The sequence below is a fragment of the Myodes glareolus genome, chromosome 1, assembly GCF_982192425.1.
Source record: "Myodes glareolus chromosome 1, mMyoGla1.1, whole genome shotgun sequence".
In the NCBI taxonomy this organism is placed as follows: Eukaryota; Metazoa; Chordata; class Mammalia; order Rodentia; family Cricetidae; genus Myodes; species Myodes glareolus.
Window position 1 is genome coordinate 131,400,491 of NC_142026.1, and position 23,255 is coordinate 131,423,745.

General features: G+C 40.5%; 1 protein-coding gene across 1 annotated transcript in view; it reads right to left on the reverse strand.

Moving 5' to 3' along the window:
• Positions 1 to 15,400: 15,400 nt before the first annotated feature.
• Nox3 (NADPH oxidase 3) overlaps positions 15,401 to 23,255 on the reverse strand; it is a 62,241-nt gene continuing 54,386 nt past the window's right edge. The window contains exon 13 of the mRNA XM_048420224.3: positions 15,401 to 17,068. Coding sequence (XP_048276181.3) covers positions 16,942 to 17,068 — 127 coding nt within the window. The 3' untranslated portion in view covers positions 15,401 to 16,941. The remainder of the gene's footprint in view (positions 17,069 to 23,255) is intronic.

Below are 23,255 nucleotides of genomic sequence, written 5' to 3' on the forward strand. Positions count from 1 at the left end.
AAGTTGGCTCTCGCCATTCATTTCAGGGGCCTGGCCTCTACACTCCTGGCAGCTATTTTGACTCTTTAGGTTTAGATTTTGGTCTTTTTCTTTTTGGTGTCTGCTCATATTAAGCCAATGCTCCAATGTAGGATGTTACAGAAGGGGATGTTCACACAATACCCACTCCATGAAAGACTGGAAATGTTCTGACGTTGTGATTTTAATTTCAATGAGAAATGACCATGCCAGAGGGATCTAACTTAGCATGGAAACTGTTAGTTTGATAAAAAAAATATTAAGCTGAACGATGTGGTTTTTCTGAATGTGAAAGTCTGGCTCTTGTAGTTTTGGTGCTGTTCCTGGGTGAATTATCAGGGAAATATGACAACTGCAACGGAAGGGCAGAAGATGTCAAAGAAGCCACTGAAAATGATTGTCTTTAATCCTCCAGTGACTAATACTTCATGGTCCCATTTGTAGGAAGTTCTGGGAATTATTCAAATTTATAAATCAAAGCATAGAATGATGGTAGCAGGGGACAGGCAGGAGGAAAGACTGGAAATTGTTGTTTATTGGGTTCAGGGTTTTAGTTGTGCAGGATGAAGTCTCCAGGAGATGGAGATGTTGATGGTTGTGTACTAGTTGCTTCTACTTTTGTGTCATTGAAATGTAACCTTAAAATTATCAGGATAGTTAATATTACATTGTATATAGTTTGTATACTTTCGTCTAATGTATATATTTTGTATAATGGTATAAACCATTAGAAGAATGGTTAAAACAATACATTTTGTTATTAAACTTGTCACCACATTAACAACATGTGAATTACCTAGCTTATGTGTAGGTATTTTCTGTTCTCATAAAACCCCACAGAAATCACACGCTTGCCTCATGTATTTAGTAATGTCTATATCTTGAAGATACATAGTGAGAGTCGGAATTCTCAGGCAAGGAAGGGTTGACCATGGCTGCTGGGTGGATTTTTCCTTAGTATTTATATATGCCACATTTCAATTTAAAAAATCTACTTCAGCATTTTCCCAAAACAAAACAACAAAAAGAACTCACTAACAGGACCTGATGGCACACAGAAGTGGGTTTTTATTTATTTATTTATTTATTTATTTATTTGTACTCCTTTTTTAGAGTTGAGAAATGAGAATGCCCAGGAGACCTGGTGGCAATTTTACCTTTCTTGTCAGCTTTACTTGGAATGTTCTCCAACTTGAATATTCCTTAGCAGTAAGATTCATGTAAAGTCCAGTTCGCCTTTTAGCGATATCCAATTTATTGAACTTTAAAAAAAAAACACATAGAGCAGAAATCACAGATCAATTTTTGCTTTAGAATGCAGCTTTTCTAGGAGCTTTTTCTCACGGTTCACAGGACAGAGCACATGCTTGTCATTGAAAAGACCTGGGAAAAGTCTCACCAATGAGGCACAATTAGATGTTGGGGAGGAACTGGATACATTGTGTCTTCTTCTCTAAGCCAAATGATAAAGTAACATAAAGTAGATGAAAAAAATAATGATATCTTTATTTTTAGTATGATGCTAGAGTACACGACTTAGAGGTGACAATGTGGATTTCTACTTTGAATTTTGGAATTGGATAAATCGACTCACCAATTGTAGGCACATCACAGGCTCTTGCCACAGATAAAGAGAATTTCTTATACCATAGTTCAGGAGAACCAGAGGCAAACTCTGTACTGCCAGGCTTCATATTTGCTTCCAAGTCACCTAATTAGGTCAGTCAGACCTCCTTCCCAGGAAGACAATGACCTCTTCCTACACCTCACTGGTCAACTCCTGAGCAACTGCGCTCTGGGGTGAGCTTAGCCTTTGCCACTCTGGCCTAGGTGCTGGAGAAGAGTCTGTTTTCAGACAAACAAATAAAATGCCAAATAGTAACAACAAAAACCAAACAGTAAGAAAAAAATAAAACAAAAACCCCTATATCATCAAGAGCGTCAGCCACCGAGATACAGTCTTTTCGGCTTAGGCAGGGACCAGAGAGGACATGCCGTGTCTACCTCTCTGCTCCGTGGTTGGTAGCAGCCTGCACAGCAATGCCAATCAGCAAGAGAAGCAGTGATGGTGATTTAGGAATAATAAAACAACAATAATGGTAAAAGTCCATAGTAGTAATAATTTACTGTGTGCCAGGAATTTTAAGAAACAGTTCCTACACATACCTCATTCTCTAAGATCTTACTCAGACTAGAAATTCTCCTAATCCATACCTGCTGCTATTCGCATTCTGCTGTGGCTGTGTCTCCTTTTCTTTTGGTAGAACAGTTGTTAACCATTTTATGTATGTAAGCCATGGTATTCTACTCCTACATATTTTAACCCACACCTCTCTGTGAGAAACAAGGATACTCACTGCATAACCACACTGCTAATGCCCTTCTGGACAAAATAAACAGTTTTCAATATCACCTAAGATTCAACTACACTCAAATCTTCCAATCCCCCCCCCAAGAACATCGTTTATAGCTCATTTTCTTAAGCTAGAATCAAATTAAGTATTTCATTACAGAGTTTCTTAAACATCTCTTAATACAGAAAAATATTCTTTTATAAAACTTGTATTTTTAAAAAATACTCACGGCATTGACTTTTTTTTTTTTAAATGCAGAGTTAGGATTAATTAAGAGTTTTAGAGCCTTAAGGAACTGGTTAGAATTGTGGTGCTTAGGAAAAGGAGGGCACATGTTGAAGAGCTTGAATGCAGACGTCTCAAACAGTTGCCCTTAAGCGTTGCCACAGAGGCCATATGTACAAATTGGTGGGTCCTAAAGTCACGTTGGAAAGTGTTGCTAGAACTTAAGTAACATGCTAGTGACTCCCGAGGGCTCTAGATAGGATTATGACTGAGAAAGCAAAATCCCACATCAGTTGCAGATGCTGCACAGAAGCCAATGTGGTTTTGCTGTAAACCAAAATGGGTAGTCTTGCTTGTGAGAATCTGAGAGAATTTCAGGATTACCTCTTGGAATCAGAGGAATACCTAAGATCTTATATGCTTAGGCTTAAGCAAATTTTGTTGCTATTTTATCAGTCTAAGAGAAGCTATGTGTAATATCTATCTATCATCTGTATCTATCTATCTATCTATCTATCTATCTATCTATCTATCTATCTATCTATCTATCTATCTACCTATCATCTTTCTATCATCTATCTATTTATCATCTATCTATCTATCATCTACCTATCATCTATCTATCTATCTATCTATCTATCTATCTATCTATCTATCTATCTATCTATCATCTATCTATCTATCTATCTATCTATCTATCTATCTTTCTATCATCTATGTATCTATCATCTATCTATCTATCTATCTATCTATCTATCTATCTATCATCTATCTATCTATCATCTATCTATCTACTGGTGTTTGATGTGTGCTGTATGTGTGACATAAGTATATATGTGCAAGTACCTACTTGCATACAGAAGAAGATGCTGAGGGTCTTTCCTCTATTGTCCTCACCTTATGTTGTGAGACAGTCTCACTGAACCTGAAGTCTGCCCTTTTGGCTAGTCTGACTGGCCAACGAGCTACCAGGATCTGTCTGTCTCTCTACCTCCCATGATGCTGAAGTCCCAAGTCTGGGTAGCCACACCCAGCTTTTTATGTGGAGGGATTTGAACTCAGGTCCTAATACTTGCTTGCACAGCGACTATTCTTACCTGACTCCTCAGTCCCCTTTGTGTTTCTGACCATCTGTCTGTGTCTGCTTTGCCTGCCCATTTGGGGTTGTAAGCTCCTTGGAGGCAGTGTTCCTGCTTTCGGCAACATTTCACTCCACAGAGTGGCAAGGTCGTAAGTTTTTCTCAGGGACACTCGTGCCAGCATCACAGGAGAGGCCCAGGTATTGACTGTTCTTAGGGCCAGGCTCTGGTCAGCGTTTCACTGTTCCCACATCAGAAAAGCCAGTAGAGTCCTTTGTGCTCTGTATTTTGGTCACACGGTACTATTCCACACCTCCAAGCATTTTCTGCTAAAGAAGCTGACTGAGCAAACCCGTGAAGATATTTTTCATTTCCTTTGATGGAACATAATGCTTTCGAATATAAACACAATAACACAGTCATTACATATGCACTTACATTATTGTAGCGACTGTGTGCTCAGCAACACTCCCAGCCAGGCAGGGAGCCCAACGGTTCTCCTTGCCATTCTGATCTAAATTATGTTCATAATAAAAGAGTTTTCAATCAAGGTAAATACAATTTCATCCTGGCATAACATCTATATTCCTGCTCTCATTTTAAAAAAATTTCCTTTCTTTTATTCTGGGTCACTCACCCTGATACACATGAGATTGTCCTCTGGTGAGGATAACAGCCTCTCTTCTCAATGAACTATAACAATGGCTCTAAACGCATGCCCTGTAACATACCTCTGTGATTTACAAAAGCAGGAATAAATCAAAACTGGGCAGAGACGCCACGTTAAGCCAGAAGCTAAATGTTACATCATGTCGCGCAAGGCTGGGGGAAGAGAGAGGCTGCTTTTCCTGGCAGCGCAATATCTTTGTGCTTGTTACCTTCCCCCAGCCCCATTGAAACAATCATTCTGAATCTGTGGGAGATTGTCACCTCCTTCCTTCCTGCCATGGCAGCTGGTATCAGAGGCTGCAGACATTGCTCATTCCTTTCAGGGTTCTTAATACACAGGCAAAAAGGAAAAAAAAGAAAATGAAGCTTAATTTATTAAAAAAAATAAAGTGTCAGCTTGCCCTCAGGCTCCGTGCAGGCACCAAGGGGGAAAAATAGATGAATGCCTCTGGGTGAGCGGGCACCGGCTGTAATTCTCTCCTCACTCTGCTGTTGCGCTGTGCGGAGAGCATTAATCATGAGGATGGGGAGGCATTTCAAAAACTTAAACAATTGGAAAACAAAGATGCACCGTTTTAAAACCACAGCGACGGAGTTCTAGTTTGTGACTCTTTCTTCGTTCCAGCTCTGAATCTGGAGAATGTGCGGCCAACGTGAAGTCCACTGATGCTGGCGGAGTGGAAGGGGAGGCAAAAGGAAAGATCCAGTGTTGCCAACTGGTCCTCCCTCCCTGGCCTAGGAAGCCTAAGCCATCCACTGGATGACTTAGTTCTATCCCGGCTCGTGGGTTCCATGGAAGACAGACCGTGTTTAAACAACCCTGCCATTTCATCCCATGGATTGAAGGTGCCAGTCTCTCAGACCCGAGAGCCCAGCTGTGTCCCAGGGCTCCTGTGTGCTCTGTTTCTAAGAACTGGGTTCTTTGAGGGGTTTTGTTCCCTGACCATTTTTACAGGAGTCAGAGAACCTTCCAGCCTTGTGGAAGGGCCCTGGAGCCTGTGCTGGTCTTCCGGGTGAAGACCTTTGTCACCTCCAATACAGCGTGTTGCCTGCTGGGCTGCCTACCTTATGGGAGTGGCCATCTTCTCTAGAAACCCTAATGCTTATGTGCTGAGCTCAGCTCTTGGGGGCTCTGCTTGGCCCGCAGTTCCAGCAGCTTTTGCTGGCCAAATGGTATCTCTATTAGTCAACCAGATTTTTTTCTCTTGTGAGAAATGCACAAGATTCTTTGCCCATTTTAAAGATAAGTTATTCATATTCTTTCTAGTATGTTGTTTCAATTCCTTCTGTATTTTGATGTCAGTGTCTTATTGGATATAAGGTTTTCAAATATTTTCTCCCAATCTGTGAACTGCCTCTCAGATCTTATTTTGAATGTGTCGTGATCCTATTTGTCTATTTTTGTTGTCTGTGTAACAGAGTCCTGCCTGAAATAATTTATCAGGCCAATGTCTTAGACTCAACCTACAACTTTCCTCAGTATTTTATTCTGGGCATCTTTCAGTTTCAGGTCTTACATGTAAATCTTTTGTCAACTTTGAGGGTTATTTTTGTCATGTGATGAGACAGGATCATGGAGGGTAAACAGCAGCATTGGCAAAAACCTGTAATTTTTTGTGAGGGGAGGTGTCTATAGGATTGCTTAGGCCAACAACTCAAAAATATGTATCCCATTCCTGTTACTGGGGTTTTATTTGGTAGCATATGATGTCTGACTGGGATAATATCTTACCAGTTATATGGTAACTCCATTTAAATGCCACACACACAGACACACACATACACACATACACAAATTTCTATAGTAGACTTCCATATATATTTTATGTAACACACTCTATGAATATCTGTCTGTCTATCTATCTATCTATCTATCTATCTATCTATCTATCTATCTATCTATCTATCTATTTATCTATCCATCATGATTTATAGTATTTTTGTAACATCCTTGCCTAGCTTTTGTATCAAGGCTGGTCTTGTAACGAGCTTGGGAGGGTCTAGTCATCTTTATTGTTTGGAGAAGAGTTTGAGAAATACTGGTACACTAGTTTTTCAGATGTTTGGTAGAATTTGACAGTAAGGCCATCGGGTCCTGAGTTTTACTTTAGCAAGAGATTATCTTTGTTATTGAAGATTCATTATTGCTCTGCTCAGATTTCCCACCTTCTACTGATTTGGTAGCATGTTCTAGGACTCTGTCTGCTTCTTTCATTTATCTGATTTGTTCATGCAGGTGTTCACAGCAATTTCTTATGACCCTTGGCATCTCTACAGTGTCAGTTGCAATGACCATTTTCCCAGTCCTAATTGCTTAAAGATTTATTTATTTATTTATTTATTTATTTATTTATTTATTTATTTATTTATTTATTTTGTGTGTGTATGTGTGAATGCCTGCATGTGTGTACGGGTATCACATGCATGCCTGGTACCCACGGAGGCCGGAAGACAGCATCCCTTCCCCTGGAAACTGAAGTTACAGGCAGCTGTGCGCTGCAGTGCAGGAGCTGGGCTAGTGAACCTAGGTCCTCTGCGAGAGCAGCAAGGACCTTTAACCGCCAAGTCATCTCTCCAACCTTCTGATTTTGTTTGTCTGAGGCTTTTATTTCTTCCCCAGTCTGGCTAAAGGTCTGATGATTCTGTTTATTGTGTTTTCCTCCAGGAACAGCTTTTAGTGCCCTTGATCTCTATGGCTGTTTTTCTAGCTCCTTCCTTGCTCCTCTCTCCCTCTCTCTTCTCCCCTCCTTATCCCATCTGCTCTAATAGTTTCTATTTCCTTCCTTCTCACTTTAGGCTCACCCTTGTTCTTCATTGGCACGCCACCCCGAGAGTTGCTTATCTGGAAACGCTCTTCCCTTTTGATGTAGCTGTTCACTGCCATAGACTGTACTCTCAGCTGTGTCTGTTGTTGCTCATAACTGGAGTGTGATGCGTGTCCATCTTTCCTTCTTGCTTTCCTGTTGGTCTCAAAACGTTTAAATGTCCTTTTTGATTTCCTTTTTGACCCTTGCAACATTACAAAACCTGCTGTTTACTCTCCACAGTTTCTTAATCTCCTAGGATTGTTCGTTTGCTAACTTATACCTTCACTGCAGTCAGAAAAGATGTTTAGCCTCATCTTAGTTTTCTTAAATTTGTTAGACTTGTTTTGGGAATAATTTTCTTGTTTCTGAAGAATTTAAGACTATTGAAAAACTATGAAATATATCATGTTTATACAGAGTTATAGCTAATGTAACACAAATTGTAAAGTGAAACTAAGAAATAAATATTACCTACACTATTGAAACTTCCTCTGTTATTTCATTTGTTCCTATACACTCATCTCACCGGAAATCATTAACATTATGAAATTAGGGTTTGTGATTTAGTTTATACATCATTCCTGATATTTACTATCTGCTTTTGGTTATGTGTGCACATGTTTATAAATGACATTGTTTTACTTGCTACATAACCTAATAGAAGGGTTCCTCTACAATGCCTCCCCCGCCTTTTCAAGATTGTGACATGTATCCATGTTGTTCTAATTCTGGGATAGAAAAAGTATGGCCTGTGGGCTCAATTCATCTGCTAGTTATATATAGCCTTGAAGCTGAGGATGATTTACATTCTTAAAGAATTGAATAATAAACAAAGTCAAAGGAATAGATGTGACAAAGGCCATATGTGGCCAACACAGCTTAGAATAGTCATGCTGTGTCCTTTCCTAGGAAAGTTGGAGGAAACCTTTCTTGAATTTGTCTGATGTTCTTCTCCCTTTGTTCCACATATGTGTAAAAAGCCTGTCAAGTTTCATGAAAACCCTTTTCAGGACTCTGATTGAAATTTATTGGTTGTTTGGAAGAGAATTAATTCATTTGCGATATCTTACTTTTGATCTATATGTTATCCATCTTATTATAACAAAAATATTTCCTTGTAGCTTGTAATAATACATGTTTTTAAATATTACTTTTTTCTTTAGGTCAACCAAGAATACCTAACTGGTCTAAAATCACAGCCTTTGTTCATTTCTGTATGTTTTAGAGGAAAAAATACATTCATTTATTGATGTCAGATTCCCCTCTGTATACTATTGGTTAATGAATAAAGAAGCTGCTTTGGGCCTATAGAAGGGCAGAATAGAACTAGGCGGGGAAAACTAAACTGAATTCTGGGAGAAAGAAGGCAGAGTCAGGGAGAAGCCATGGAACCGCTGCCAGTGACAGATGTGCTAGAACCTTTCTGGTAGGCCACGACCCTCATAGCAAAATATAAAATGATGGAAATGAGTTAATTCGAGATGTAAGAGCTAGCTAGCAATACACTTAAGTGATTGACCAAGCAGTGATTTAATTAATACAGTTTCTGTGTGGTTATTTAGGGTCTGGGCAGCCGGGATTGAACAGGTGATCTCCTACAACACAGTATGCTCTCTGCATTCTTTGGGGCCCTTTGTTTCCATGGTCAACCCCCACTTTTCTTGTTGCTTCTCCTTCTTGGACTATTATAGTTCTGTCTTCCTTGTCATTTGTAACTGTCCAATGACATTTGGCTAGTCTAATTAATCAAGCCTAATCTTTCATCCCTGGGGAACAATCTCAAAGCAGTCATAATTGTGTCCAGAATCTTAATTCACTTTTGCAGTGAATCACATACCATTGGTTCCAGGGATCAGGATGAGGACATCTTTTGGAGACATTCTTCTTACTGTACACCTATCTGCGAGTCTTTCCATTGGTATGAATTCTAACACCTACATTAGGTTCTTTCTGTCCCTTCTTTGATGAGACTATTTTCCACCTGTTTCCCAGGGATTTTCACTGCTGGTTGGAATGTGTAACATGAAGGGGCCTGCTTGTTGAGGTTTCTGTCCCGCCCAGTACCCCACAACCGGCATATCCCAAAGAAAATCATACACAGGACTCCATAAGATTATAAACTGTTTGGCCCTTAGCTCTGGCTAATTATTAGCTCTTATAACATATATTACCCCATTATCCTTATCTACGTTAGCCATATTGCTTGGTACCTTTTTCAGCTGGGCAGGTTACATCTTGCCTCTTTGGTGGTCTGGGCAGGAGTGGCAGAGGGAGCTTCCTCCCTAGCCTTCTCCTATTCTCATTACCCCGCCTCTACTTCCTGTCTGGTTGACCTGCCTATACTTCCTGCCTGGCCAATCAGCGTTTTATTAAAATACATGATTGACAGAATACAGACAATTCTCCTGCTACCTTGGTGTTGATATCTGTTGATTTTTTTTTTTTACCTGACTTGAGCTCCCTACATCTTTGTATGACAGAACTGTTAGATTGTTCTCCAGACATTTTGAGAACAGTGTTATGACACTCTGATTTAGACCTTCTGTTAGAGATGGTGGTTATCCTTACGTTAAGAATACACAGCCCTGGCCACTTGGAGGCTTTCAGGACAAAATGTCAACTTAATTTTCAAGAGCATTACAATGTCATTTTAATATGCTCCACTGTTTGTCAACCATATGCTGATCTAAAACTCAAGCGGTGATGCTAACTAGACTTCAATTCTCAATCTTTGGTTGTGTTGTCTCAAACTGATGTATTATATTGCTCTCCTGGGAACATGCCCAGACCTCATAAATAGACTGAAGATTCCTTTTCTCTATTTTCCTTTTTCTTTATAAAACCCGACCCCAAAAGACTCACTCTCTAGCCTCTGCACACCTTTTTTTTATTTAAAAGTTTTTTCATTTTACATACCAACCACAGTTCCCCCTCCCTCCCCTCCTCCCACTCCCACCCTTACCCCCTGTGCATCCTTGTCTCCCCCCCGCCCCGCACTGCACCCAACCTGCATCCACTCCTCAGAAGGGTAAGTCAATGAAGTCTGGAATATCAAGTTGAGGCAGGACCAAGCCCCTCCCCCTGTATCTAGCCTGAGCTCCAAAAAGCCAGTTCACGCACTAGGGATAAACCCTGGTCCCACTGCCTGTGGCCCCACAAACTGCCCCAGCCACACAGCTGTCCCCCACATTCAGAAGGCCTAGTTTGGTCCTATGCAGGTTCCCCAGCTGTCAGTTCAGAGTCAGTGAGCTCCCACTAGCTCAGGTCAGCTGTCTCTGTGGGTTTCCCCATCACGGTCTTGACCCCGTTTTGCAGACATCCTTTAAGTGTAGGACAGAAGTTGTTGGCAGGGTGGAGGTGGAGTTTGGGACAGTAACTGAATGAGACCTCCATTCAAAGTTGTATGCACAGGCAGGGTGGAGGAACAGTTTTATCCTTTTTGTTGTAAAAGTTTAATTTATTCTGCTACATGTATTGATTGATATTGTATATAGTCAGAATTGTTCTTACACTTGTAAGCATTTTTTAAAAAATAAAATTGACTTCTGAGGAAACTTGATTGGCGATTTGGAGAGGATGGCAGAAAATACTTTTAAAATATGCAATGACCGACGTTTTCGTAGATGGAGGTTGCGGCATTTTAATGACTAGACTGATCCTGTATCATAAATACACAGCTGTCTTGGAGAACAATGGGGAGATGTTTAATAGCTTTTTTTGAAAGTGTTTGAAATTTAATGAAAAAAAAAAAAGAGACCAACAAAACCAAACCAAATAAAGAACAACAAAAACCCTCTTAGAGCATCCTCTCTTCTGTCCATTTGGGGAGAAAATGGGAAGGAAAAAACTTGGAGGGCTGTGAATTTTCTCATAAAACTCATTAGGAAAACAAAAGAAGAGTTGACAGGAAAGAATGAGAAGGAAAGGATATGCAATAGTAATGTGTTAGGGGCTGAAGAGAGGGTTCAGCAGTTCAGAACCTGCTCTTCCAGAGGTTAAGTTCAATTCCCAGCAACTATGGGTGGGGTGGCTCACAGGCATCTGTAATGGGATCTGATGCCCTCTTCTGGTGAGCGGGTGTACATGCAACTGGAGCACCATAGACATAAAATAAATGAATCTTAAAAGAATTAAAAAATGGCAATGTGTTAATGGCATTGCCTAAGGTTGGATGAGACAGATTAATAGTATTAAGGTAGAAGTTTTGATCCCGCTTATTGCAAGCCAAGAACACACAACCTATGCTTTTCTGAAATAGTTATCAGAAATCAGAAATAAATAACATGTTAAGATGATGACTTTGAACAAGGCTCGGAGTCACCACTGGGGGATCCAGGGGAGACAAAGAGGACTTAGCCGTTCTTAACGTGTTTAGTTTATGCTTGCTGGCAGATGATGGTGGCCGTCACTGAAATCATACAGACTGGAGGAAAAACAGAATTGTAAGTTGAAAAAGAAAAGGAGTTTGCTTCTTCATGTAAGAACACGAGATACTTATTCCCCTCGGTGCTAAAGCCCGTAGCTGGGATGTCATGGAGAGTTGAGGGGGATGTCTACGTTGGAGCTTTATTTTGGGGTTTCATCCCCAGACAGATGGTGTCTGAGATCCTCAAGTCAAGAGAAGAGACAGAGAAGGAGGAGAGGATCAAGTCTGGAGACACAGTGAGACTTTGAAACTGGGCAGGGTATGAGAGATGGTGGCGGAGAGATGTCTATGTCACAGACATCCACAGAACCGCGCCTGAGAGTAAACTGGCCATAATTTCAGCAGCCGATTTTACTTCTGGGATGGATCTGATTTCAGCAGCTGCATTTTACATCTTGGATGGAGGCCACTGTGGGGCTTGAGACTACTCACAGTTGTGGAGCTACTAATCCAGTTAGTGTGCGATAAAGAGACCGCTGTGGGCATTCCCCCTCCGAGAGCTGCACACGGCGGCCCATAAAGGAGATAAAGGACAAATGTAATCTAATACAACTTGACAACTTGTGCCAGGGAGAGGTGTGGTGGTTTGAATCTGAACGTCACCTATAGGCTCATGTTGTGAACCCTTGTTTCCCAGCCCATGGGTCTGTTTTGAGGGTGGTGGGGCATTCAGAAGGAAGGGCTTGGCTAGTGAAAGTAGCCCATGGTGGGGAGGGGAGCTTGAAGGTTCTGTTGGCTTCTGGGGTCATTATGCCCTCTCTGCCTTCTTCACTGCTCCTCTGGAAGACTTGCTGCTGAAAGCTCCCTCTGCCATGGAGAAGCAGGCTCTACCACCCACGTCTCCACCACTCTGATGGATGGAGTCTCAGGATCCATGTGCCAAAGTAAGCCTTCACCCCTTGGGTTGGTTCTGTCAGGGATTTGGGGCAGAGGGTTGAGAAAAACTACTAATACAAGAAAGGCAAGGGCCGAGGAGACGGCAAAGGACAATAAAAGATTAATCATAAGTAATTGTGTGGGGGTAGGGCAGGGGCAGAGGTATGTGGGGTTCCCCTCTATATGCTATGAATATGTTCTATTACCATTGGTTATTAAAGAAGCTGTTTTGGCCAATGGATTAGTAGAGTCAGGCAGGAAATCCGAACAGAGATGTGTAGAGAGTGGGTGGAATCAAAGAGACGCCACATAGCTGCCGAAAGAGAAAGACGTGAGCAGCCAGTCAGAACCTTACCAGGTAGGCCACAACCTCGTGGTGATTCACAGATTAATAGAAATGGGTTAATTTAAGATGTAAGAGTTTGCTAGAATTATGCATAAGCTATTGGCCAACAGTGTTGTAATTAATATAGTCTCTATGTTATTATCTGAATCTGGGCACCTGAGAAATGAATGAGTAGTCTCCACCAACGACCAAGTTATGAAAGAAGCAAAGTGAACAGACCAGGCTGAGAGCCAAAGGGACACTGAAGCTGAAGGTGTCGTCTTTATGCAGCTGATTTTAACATCTTCAAACTGCAAAGACAATAGACATCACTGCAAGATTAATTATAAGCCCAAATCTGAACGCCCCAAATGTAAGAAATGATGAAAACAGAACTGTGTTTGTCATCTATTTTCTTTTCATGGCATAATGTGTCCTGAACAGAGAAGAGAGTGTTTATAATTTTTGTTTGCTCAACTGAACTCGAATACTAAGATTTATAGTTTTCATTGGAAAAAACCACCTTTGAATAGTGCCCAGATTCTACTGGCAATATTATATAGCACCCCATCTATTTATTTGCTGTTTTCTAAAACAGGAACCAGTTTGAGATCCAACAGTAATAATTTGGGCCAGTTAAAGTTTGGGGGAAATTATGTAAATAAAAGATACAAAGAGATTATAATCATTAGAACAATTAACAGAATGGAAAAGAATCCATTATTAAAATAATTGATGGTTCTAAAAGGAAGAAACAAAGGACAAACAAAGATCTAATATAAGAAAATTGTTTCAGGTGAAAGAAACCCCCCACAACATAGTATAGCAAAAATACTATATGAAATGTTTGTCCAAAGTTCTGAGTCTCTAAGATAAAAGAATCACTTAGCCACCCAGGTCAAAAATCAAAATGTAACTTATAAAGTGGAGAGGAAGCGATAGCTCCATACTTCACCGCAGCCATACAGATGACAGAAAAACGCCAGCGGTGTCTGCAGAAGCCTGAAGGGGACTGAACGCGGTCCAAGAACAGCAGAGCCGGCGAAGATTAGTTGAGTGGAAATGGAACCGACAGGAAGTCTTAAGTGCAAGCTGAGGCAGAGACACAACTCACCCGAGAACAGCCTTCACACTTTCCTTGGTCACCCCACAAGTTAACGAAAAGCTTAGTCTCAACCAAAACTCACGGACCGCGTCACTGTGGGGAGTGCAGCGGGCCATTTCAGGTCCCCTGGTCATTTCCTTACAGAACATAGCAAAGGCTACACACGGTAGTCCTGTCTTTGCAAACAACGAAAGGACCACAGGACGCTGGATTCCAGTGTTCTCCTACCTTACAAGCGGAGGATATCTAGTATTTCACGTTTATATTTTAAAAGTATTCTTCCAGGGGCCAGGGAGATTGTTCAGCTAATAAAGAACTTATTGTGAGTTGGATTCTGGCACCCACATGGGAAAAGGCTAGGTACTGGGGTGTGTGATTTTTAACTTCTGTCTCAAGAGACATGGTGGGAAGCCCCCACATACCTCTACCCCTGCCCTACCCCTACACAATTATTTTTGACTGATCTTTTATTGTTCTTTGCAGTCATTATTTAGAGATTCTGAGGAAACCTTTTTTTTTTTCTTGACTTATCTTTGCACACTGTGTTTTGGCAAACTGAACTTCCTCCCTCACGAAGTGAGTATTGCCTTTGGCAGTTGCTCTGGAGAGGGAGGGCATGTCCCGATTGGTTCTGTCCGGAAAGTCTGTCTTTTGCCTTCATTTTAGGAAGTGAATTTCCCAGGGCCCAAAGTTACATTAGTACTTTTAAGACAGAATTTTCTTAACATAGGGTCTCTAGGGAAGCTGATGAGGAGGTTGCAGCCACGCTGATTGTTGTTCACAGGCAGATAATAATATAGTTTTCCTCTTTGGTGGCTTTAGGGAATTCCCCCTTCGGGATGGTTTGCTCCTTACACAGGAAGTTTCCCCCTTGCCCATTTCCTTGTCTGTTCTTTCTCTCCCCTTCATGCCCTCCCCTCCTGTCTCTCCCGCTCCTCTCCTCTCATTCCCTTCTTCCTTTATCTTGTGCAGTTTTGCTTTCCTTTTTCTTCCCAGTTTCCAGCTTTCTTCCCCACGTAAGCTTTTTGCTTTTCTTTTTTTTCCCATATACTGTCTCAAAAGAACTTTAGAGTATATATCATTTAAAATCAAAATCAAGAAAATTTTAATTTAATTGGCCTTTCATTTGGCATAGAAATTAATTTTGAATAAATTGATGTTTTCAGAATGTTTAATATTCAAATTTAGTTAATACTACTTGTATCCATTTGCACGTCTTTTCATTTATGTTTATTGATGTATCTAATTACCTTGAATAATTTTTGTGGAATGTTTCTATTTTGAATAAATTATTTCCCTTTTAATTTGGTTATTGCAACATTACAGAAATCAGATTTTTATATTTTTCTGTTTGAATAGGCAAGAATCTCACTATATATATTATATATTTAAAAAGTTGAACAGTATTTCCAGAAATAAAAAACAATTGGATTTTTTATATTCTACCAGAAAAAGTTTTATTTTATTAGACAAAATTGGATGACCAAATAGTACAATTTATTTTTAAACAGGCAAAGAAAGGAAAGTACTAACTGACTGTGTTTAAGAGGAAAAAAATTAATGTACTTAATATTCTGGCCAAAGGTTAGATTTGACTATAAAAATTTCTAGCAGTAATGATTGAATCAAGCTTAAATGGGAAAATAATTGCATAGTGTGCCTGAATGTGGTTAATTAGTGCTTAAATAATTATCTACCAATTTTTCTATCTATTATCTATCTATCTATGTATCTATCTATCTATCTATCTATCTATCTATCTATCTATCTATCTATCTATATGATACTTTGAGATACTGAGAAATTCCCAAGCATAGGAAGTAGAAATTATGTGTGAGATATTATTGAATATACCCAACTGTATAAGTACACCCTACCCAATATGACTGAATTTATACTCAAAATTAAAACAATTGATAATATAAAGTAAATAATCAATTTGTATTTTAGAAATACGTGAAGAAGCTTAAGTAGCTAAACGATTTTGTAAAATCAAAGCATGTCAGGCCAATTCACTTCTTTTATGATGCCCCACGGTGATAAGAAACATTCAAAATCACAATCTGGTCTCAGTTGCAGCAGATGCTTTTGTTCTATTGCCTATGATGTATTACCTAGAAGCTAAGGGCCTAGGTGTGGTGTACAGGTCCCAGTGCTGGCGTTAAGCAGTTTCAGCTGGCCACTGATATTAACAGGCATAGGGATGTCAAAGGATGTCAAAGGCGTCCTCTGAAGTTAATAAATTTTATATAAAGCCAGAATAAAAGGCTTAATATGCCACTAATGCATCTACTTGCTGCTGTCTGGGGCTCAGTAATTTTCAAATCAGTAGATATATTTGATGAAATGATTATAAAACATTAACACTGGTGGGGAAAAACTATAAGATGTGAGTGATACTTTGCAACCAGCAACATGGCATGAAAAGACTAAATTGGTGAAAATTAAAAAACAGTCTCAGCTGTTTTATGGGATGGAAGTTGAGTTGAGCTATAACTGTTTGTTAAAAGAGAGGGAAAAGGAAATCAAGAAGGAAGCAAGGGAAAAGAGAAAAGCAAACACGAAATTTAGTTATTATGTGTCTGTCATACAAGGTAGAAAAACGTCAGCGGTTGTACACAGTTATAACCACGCTTCGATTAACATTAGGTCTACATTTCACAGGACCAATCTGGCCCACGTTTTACATTTAAACACCCATGATTTCCACATTTTAGTTAAGTGTTTGACCACTCACCTATATGCCCAAACCCCGACTTTTACATTTTTAAATTACCAAAAATACAAATTTCATGACAGAAAATATTATACGAGATTTACCTTCAGTGGCCTTAAGTAAATTCTTATGGTAAAAGAACTCAGCTAGCCCGTTGTGATGTGTTCTCATTTGTGGCTACTTTAGCATCTTGGAACCACAGTGTTGGGTAGATTAGGCTAAACCCATACTATTCATAAAGCTAAAATGACTGCTGTTGGCTCTTTGGGGGAAAACTCTCCCGACTTTTGACCTCTTTGATTGCAGCTGCTCGCACAGCACATTCAGTTTACCTCCAGCATCTAGAAGCTTTCCTTGTTGTAATAGAAATGAACTCCCCTGGGGTCCGCTGATGAATACAAATGGCACATCTTTTGAAGAGTCTTCGACATGGCTTTGGGTCCACAGAAGAACACGCCAATGCTGCTGCTGCAGGTATGGTAAGAAAAGGAGAGTGTCACCCAGGCAAGGCCAGCAGGAAGCCATGAATGGCCTAGGCAATTAGGAAGCAGACATGGTGGCAAGGTTATTTATTTATTTTCTTATCTGTGTCCACTTCCTTTTTTCTTTTTTTTCTTTTGCATTCTTCCTGCTTCTAGCACATTAGTCCCGACAAGATTCCCAGAGCTCCATGATTCCCAGAATCACAGGAGCCAGGGACCCAAGAGGACAGAGTCTGGAAGGTGCTGTGCTCATAGCACGGGGATTATGATACAGTGGGTTTTGGTCAGATGAATTTAATCAACATCTTCTTGGATTTGTGGATAGAGTGTAAATTCCCTCACAGGCGGATCAGGACTGTTTACTCAGTTTTCTCATCTTCGGACCTGGCTTAAGTAAAAAAAGACTATACCTTTGCTGAAGGAATGAATAAATGGTCATGTTAATTACTGCCTGCATGGTCTTTGGTGTGGGAGAATGGTTTGTAATCTGTCAATCATATTTTAAATAAACGCTGATTGGCCAGGCAGGAAGTATAGGCGGGAAAACCAGACAGGAAATGATGCAATGAGAACAGGAGAATTCTGGGAAGGAGGAAGTTGATTCTTCCCACTCCTGCCCAGATCACCAAAGAAGCAGGATATGATCTGCCAGCTGGAAAAGGCACTGAGCCAGATGGCTAAAATAGATCAGAATAATGGGTTAATATAAGTTACAAGAACTAATAAGAAGCCTGACCTAATGGGCCAATCAGCTTTATAACTTATAGAGATCTCTGTGTGATTTTCTTTGGGGCTTGCCGGTTGTGGGGTACTGGGTGGGACAGAAATCCCAACAAGCCAGCCCCTCAATGTTACAGGTCTTTGGCAGGACTGGAGGTCTGAAATATGTAACATAAAGGTAACAATTTCATTGTGTTTTTTAACGAAAGCAAAATAAGGCAGTATATTCAAAAAAGCCTTTCAAAAGGGTAAGTTATGACTAACGTCTTGTCCAACCTTGCCATTTTTATAGATAATAAAATTTATATTAAAGTAATAACAGCTTGATTTATTTCTCCTACTAGAATTCAATTTGCAAAGAAGGTTTAAATGAAGACAGGGAAGGGACAAAGCTTTGTTGAAGATGAAGTTTTCTAAACATTGTAATCTCTGACCCTTGCCTTTCAGAAACTAGTGCGGAAGACACAGCGGTGTATTACATCACAAGAGTGCTCCTGTCCCTTGCAATCCTGCTCCTGTATAAACAGGCACTGGTTCAGGGGTTCCTATTGTCTCTTGAATTTGGGACATGCCAACCCCATTGGAAAGTACAAAGGCCACAGTTTTCCTCCCTTGTCTCCCAGATTCTTGGGCCCTGTGGCATCTTCTTTTTTTAGTCTTCAGCATATGCTGAAGTAGTTACTCAAGTTTAGATCAAAAGTACCCATATTACTGTGTATAAAATCATTAGGCAGATTGTTAAATTGCAGACTCTTTGGCTGGAATCCATGAAGAGTACGTTTGGTAAGAAGCCAGGTAATATTGAGGCAGATGGCTCTATGAGCCATACTGCCTCAGAGAAATTCTTCAGATTCAGGGCCAGCCTATTCTACTGCCTCTGTTCCCTCAATCTGGCTTCTGTTGGTGTTTGTATAGCTCTACTCCTCCTTGCTTATACAGTAGCATGATTCTTGGTCATATATCAGAGTTCTGTTTGAACAGCATGCACCAGGACCATGCCGCCCATGTTAGAAGGTGATGGTCTAATCACATTTCCAGCTTGCTCGAAAGAAATTCACCAAATACTTTTATTTACAAAAGAAACTATATTTTAAATGTCCAAGTGCCACTTTCAAAGGTATCCTTCCCATGACTTAATTTGTGAAAATATTTTTTTTTCAAAAAAATGTTTTGAACTGAATAATTTGACTTGAGACTATTTTTCGGGTGTTTATAGAACTAGAAAGTGAGTCATTTAAGGAGGTTGACATTTTCATCATTTGACCGCCGCAAGTGTTGGATACATTAATTATCTCCCCAAAGCCCTATTGCTTCATGTATGTAATCTGGAGCATTTGAGACCTTTCCTCTCAGGGTCTCCTCTGCACTCCCAGATTCTCTCTGAGGACAAAACAATGCAGGGCAGGCTCTGCCTTGGCCCTGTGCTTGGTCCAGGGTGGTCTCTGTAGCTGCTAGTCCTCGGATATCAGTATCACACACGTATGCAGAGTGTTCCCCATTCCACAGAGATGAACAGAAGATGGGAAGTGGGGTGTTAACACGGAGGCTCATAGAGAATGAAGTGGGTTGGTCTTTAGAGCTGTGAACAGAAACATCTGAGCAAAAATGGTCAGGCAAGGTCCTTCCCAATGAGGGATCACAGCTTTGCTTTGGGCATGATGCCCAGAGGTACCCTTGCATTCCTTTTCAAAGGTGCTGTCATGGGTGGTGATACTTCTCCCATTAACACGAATGTACCAGCAGTTGCCACTGGCTTATTCCCAACAGGTTGTGACTGCCCCTTCGTTTGTAGCCACCGCCACTATTCAAGAAGCCTGTGGTGTTCTTTGATGCCCTGGCTTTAGGACCCCCTTTCAAAGCGTTCTGATTGTGGCTTGCCAGGTGTACCACTGGTCTTCCCAGTGACTCCCAGCCCTCGCGTCTCTTTGAAGTGGTGGCAATTGCACTGCACAGCAGAGTCCAGACATTCCTGCACTCGGGGTCCATAGTTGTCGTGGTTATACAATCACCAGAAAGTCTCACAAAGGCCATTCATTATCTACCCTGCGGCTGTGACCTAGAGCTCAGCCCTTCACCATCTCTTTTCTCATTGCTGTCTTCAAGCAAGGCACAGTCTTCACTTCAAGGTTGATTTTACCACCTTTGGCATTTATGACACCAAGTGTGGGGTTTCCTGGTCATGAATACATCCCATAAACCATGGAGCTGAGAAATCTGCACAAAACGGTTAAGGCACAGATGTGGCAGGGTCCCCCCCCCCCTTTTATGAGGCAATGGACAAATACAGCAAAGCCCTAATGGGGTTACTAAAGGAAAAAAAATTCTTCTATAAAAATTTAATTATCCACAATTGCTTAGCGTTAAAAAAGAAGAATCTGTGCAAAAGAAACATAAAGACACTAGATGCCGTTTCTCCACCAGTTTACAGCCTGCAAGCTGCAAAGCTTGCACACGTGCGTGGGGCTGGAGCAAGGATAACATTAGCAGCATCGGCCAGGCTGAGTGGCTGCTTTGGATGGGAAGAGCACAGATTTCACAGAGGCTGAGAAAAATGGTTCACATTCCCATAATTATTCTGAGCTCTGGCAAACGGCAGAGAGGACGCTTTCCCTCTACCCACCCCTTGTACTTGTTAAACAAGTACCATGTTCTTCTCTGTGGGATTTATGTGCTTTTCCCCCCTCTCAAAACAGTTGAGCAACGCCATGCATGAGAGGCATCCAAAATATCACCCACCAGGAGATTTCAGCCCAGCAGAGAGATGGGAGTGTGGGTGTGCCTGGGAGCATTCCCACCACCTCTCCAGATTCGCAGATTCGGCTGGCACGAGCCCGTTTCTCTTTAAATTGTATGTTTGTTTTTATGTGTTGGCTTTTATGCTTAGTAAGTTATAATCCTGTTGGGGCAGACCCTAAACCCCGTTTTAAAAAAAAAATCAAATTACTTTATACCCTGAGTGTGTTCTGCAAATAAAATCGATAAACAGAAGCTTCCTTCAGATTTATGAGGGCTTAGGACCAAGAGCTACAAACTGCTTCAGACGGTGGACACACAAGTTCTGGTTAATCTTTCCCAGTGAATGTTTTTCATTAGAAATGCCTCCAAATGATTTATCACATAATTACACTTTATACAACACCATCTTTTTCATAACCGCAGATGATAGTTGTGCCGGCCAGCTCTCTCCCTTTGTAACCCAGGCAATGCCCAGCAGCCATCTGCACTGACTCTCTCAGAGTGTACCGTGGTCAATCTTGACTGTCAACTTGATTTAGAATCACCTAGAAGATCCACCTCCGGGGGAAGTCTGAGAGAATTTTCAGAGAAAGTTAACTGAGGAGGAGGGATGACTCCCCGAATGGGCTGGAGTTTCAGTCTGAACACAAAGGAGAAAGCTAGCGGAGACATTCATCTTCTTCCGTTTCCTGACCATGGGTGCAATGCGAGCAAGTACCTCCTGTTCCTGCCGCCATGACGGACCGCATCCGCAAACTAGTAACCTAATTAAGCCCTTCCTCTCTGAGTTGCTTCTTGTTAGGTATTTGGTCATGGGATAAGAAAAGCGACTAATGCAGCATTCTCATTACTGAGTTGTTCATCTGGAGCTGTAGAAGTCACTAACGGAACACCCGTGTGCCTACCTCTTCTCCATCCCACTTCGCAGCAGCTGTCTCTTTTGACACATAGGGTGGTGTGCCTCCTCGTCTCTGTTTCCTCTCTCTAATCATCCTTTTGCTTGCTCATGCTTACCAGTAGATATGAGAGATTAAAGCTGTTTCCCTTAGTGGGGAGGGGGTAGGAAAGAGGTGGAAGAGAAGGAGGAAGAGGAGGAGGGGGAGTAATTGATTCATAGTATTGGATTCCAGAGAACAATTTTTCTTGATCCTGTCTTTTTCTTTACACCTGTTCCACTAAGGCATGCAAAGACAGAAATAATCAAAAAATGTTCCCATAACTGTTGGTCATCAAAGTAAGTTTGCAGAGTAATAAATCTGGACTATTTACTTATATACTTAGTCCTTCTACAACAAACAAGTCTAGTAATTTTCATTGAATTTTTACTAGGCTATAACCAGTGAGCTAGATGCCCTCTGGTGGAAAAGGTAACATTTAAGTATGGGGGCAATTTTCTATCATCCATGATGGTGGCTTTACTGTTCCTATAAAGCTATAATTTATTGTGTGCTAGATTTATATTTGAATTTATTTCTTTGAGTGTTCTGAGCATTTTAGCCGTATAATGAATGTTTAGGATACCCTGTTAGATAAAGGACCTTCTATGCTATAATCAGAATGCTAATTTCCTAAAAATACCACTGAACAACATTTTTGCACATATGCATGTACAAATGAGAATTGAAGGGTGTGTACACAAGCAAATGTGATTCCAGATGGACACATTTACTCAATTTAGTCAAAAGGTATTTTTTACATTTCTGAAAAGAATAGGGGTCTAAAATATATTCATGTTATATGGATCAGAAGTCCCCATCATTGATACCTTTGTCATGTCCGGGTTAGTTCCTCTGGTCTAACACAAGATGACAGTCTTCTTTGTTCTTCTCTCATCATTATTAAAGATTCATTTCTAGTGAACTTTTGAAAACTGGGAAAATCTTGGAAGTTTGTATGGTAATTAATTACATAAAGTTCACACCTTTAAGGTATGGTGAAGATATTAGCAGATTAAGTCAAGAGCAACAAACTATAAATATTTTCTGAAGTATAAGATCAAAGACTGAAGCCCCATGGGAAAAAACCTCTTAGTCAATTAACTAACAACAGCTGAGCCACAGATCCACAAGGGTGAGTAGATGTCCAATGTGTGTTTGTCAAAAAATAGCAAGATATGACAAAGCTATATTTATTTTCACTCTGCCTGTCTTCTGGAAAATGATTTCTTGATTTCTGAACACTTGTCTAAAGGTTGGCAGCTTATTGAGGTCGCTTATAGAAAATGAAACACAGCTTCCATTTTTGTACAAAACACATTTCTATAGATTAATAAGTCCTAGGTGTCAATGCAGGCATTAATTAGCCCCTGTACTTGAACGGGAGGGTGACTTGCTTTGTGTGCTTGGAATACTTTTCTGCACTTGTATACTTGAAGTAATTGGCAATTATCACATGCCGGAGAGTTTGGGCATAGCAAGAAGTGACCTCTTTAAATACATCCTCATTTGCTATTTGTGATTGTCTTTTAGAAATATACTCGTGTTTTTTTGTAAATCAACTGGTATAATTACCAAAATTAATTACAGATACAAACAGCAGAACATACTCTCCTGCTTTCTGCTTCTAGTCTTTGATCTGTTTTAAAATGGCCTCTCCTGGTCCTCATTTGTATTCATTTTGATGCCATCAATTTGTTTCTCTATTACCGTTATTTTCACAATTTTCTGGCTCCTTTGGAACTCGCTCGATCCGCTTTGATCTGCTGCCCTTCAAGCTTT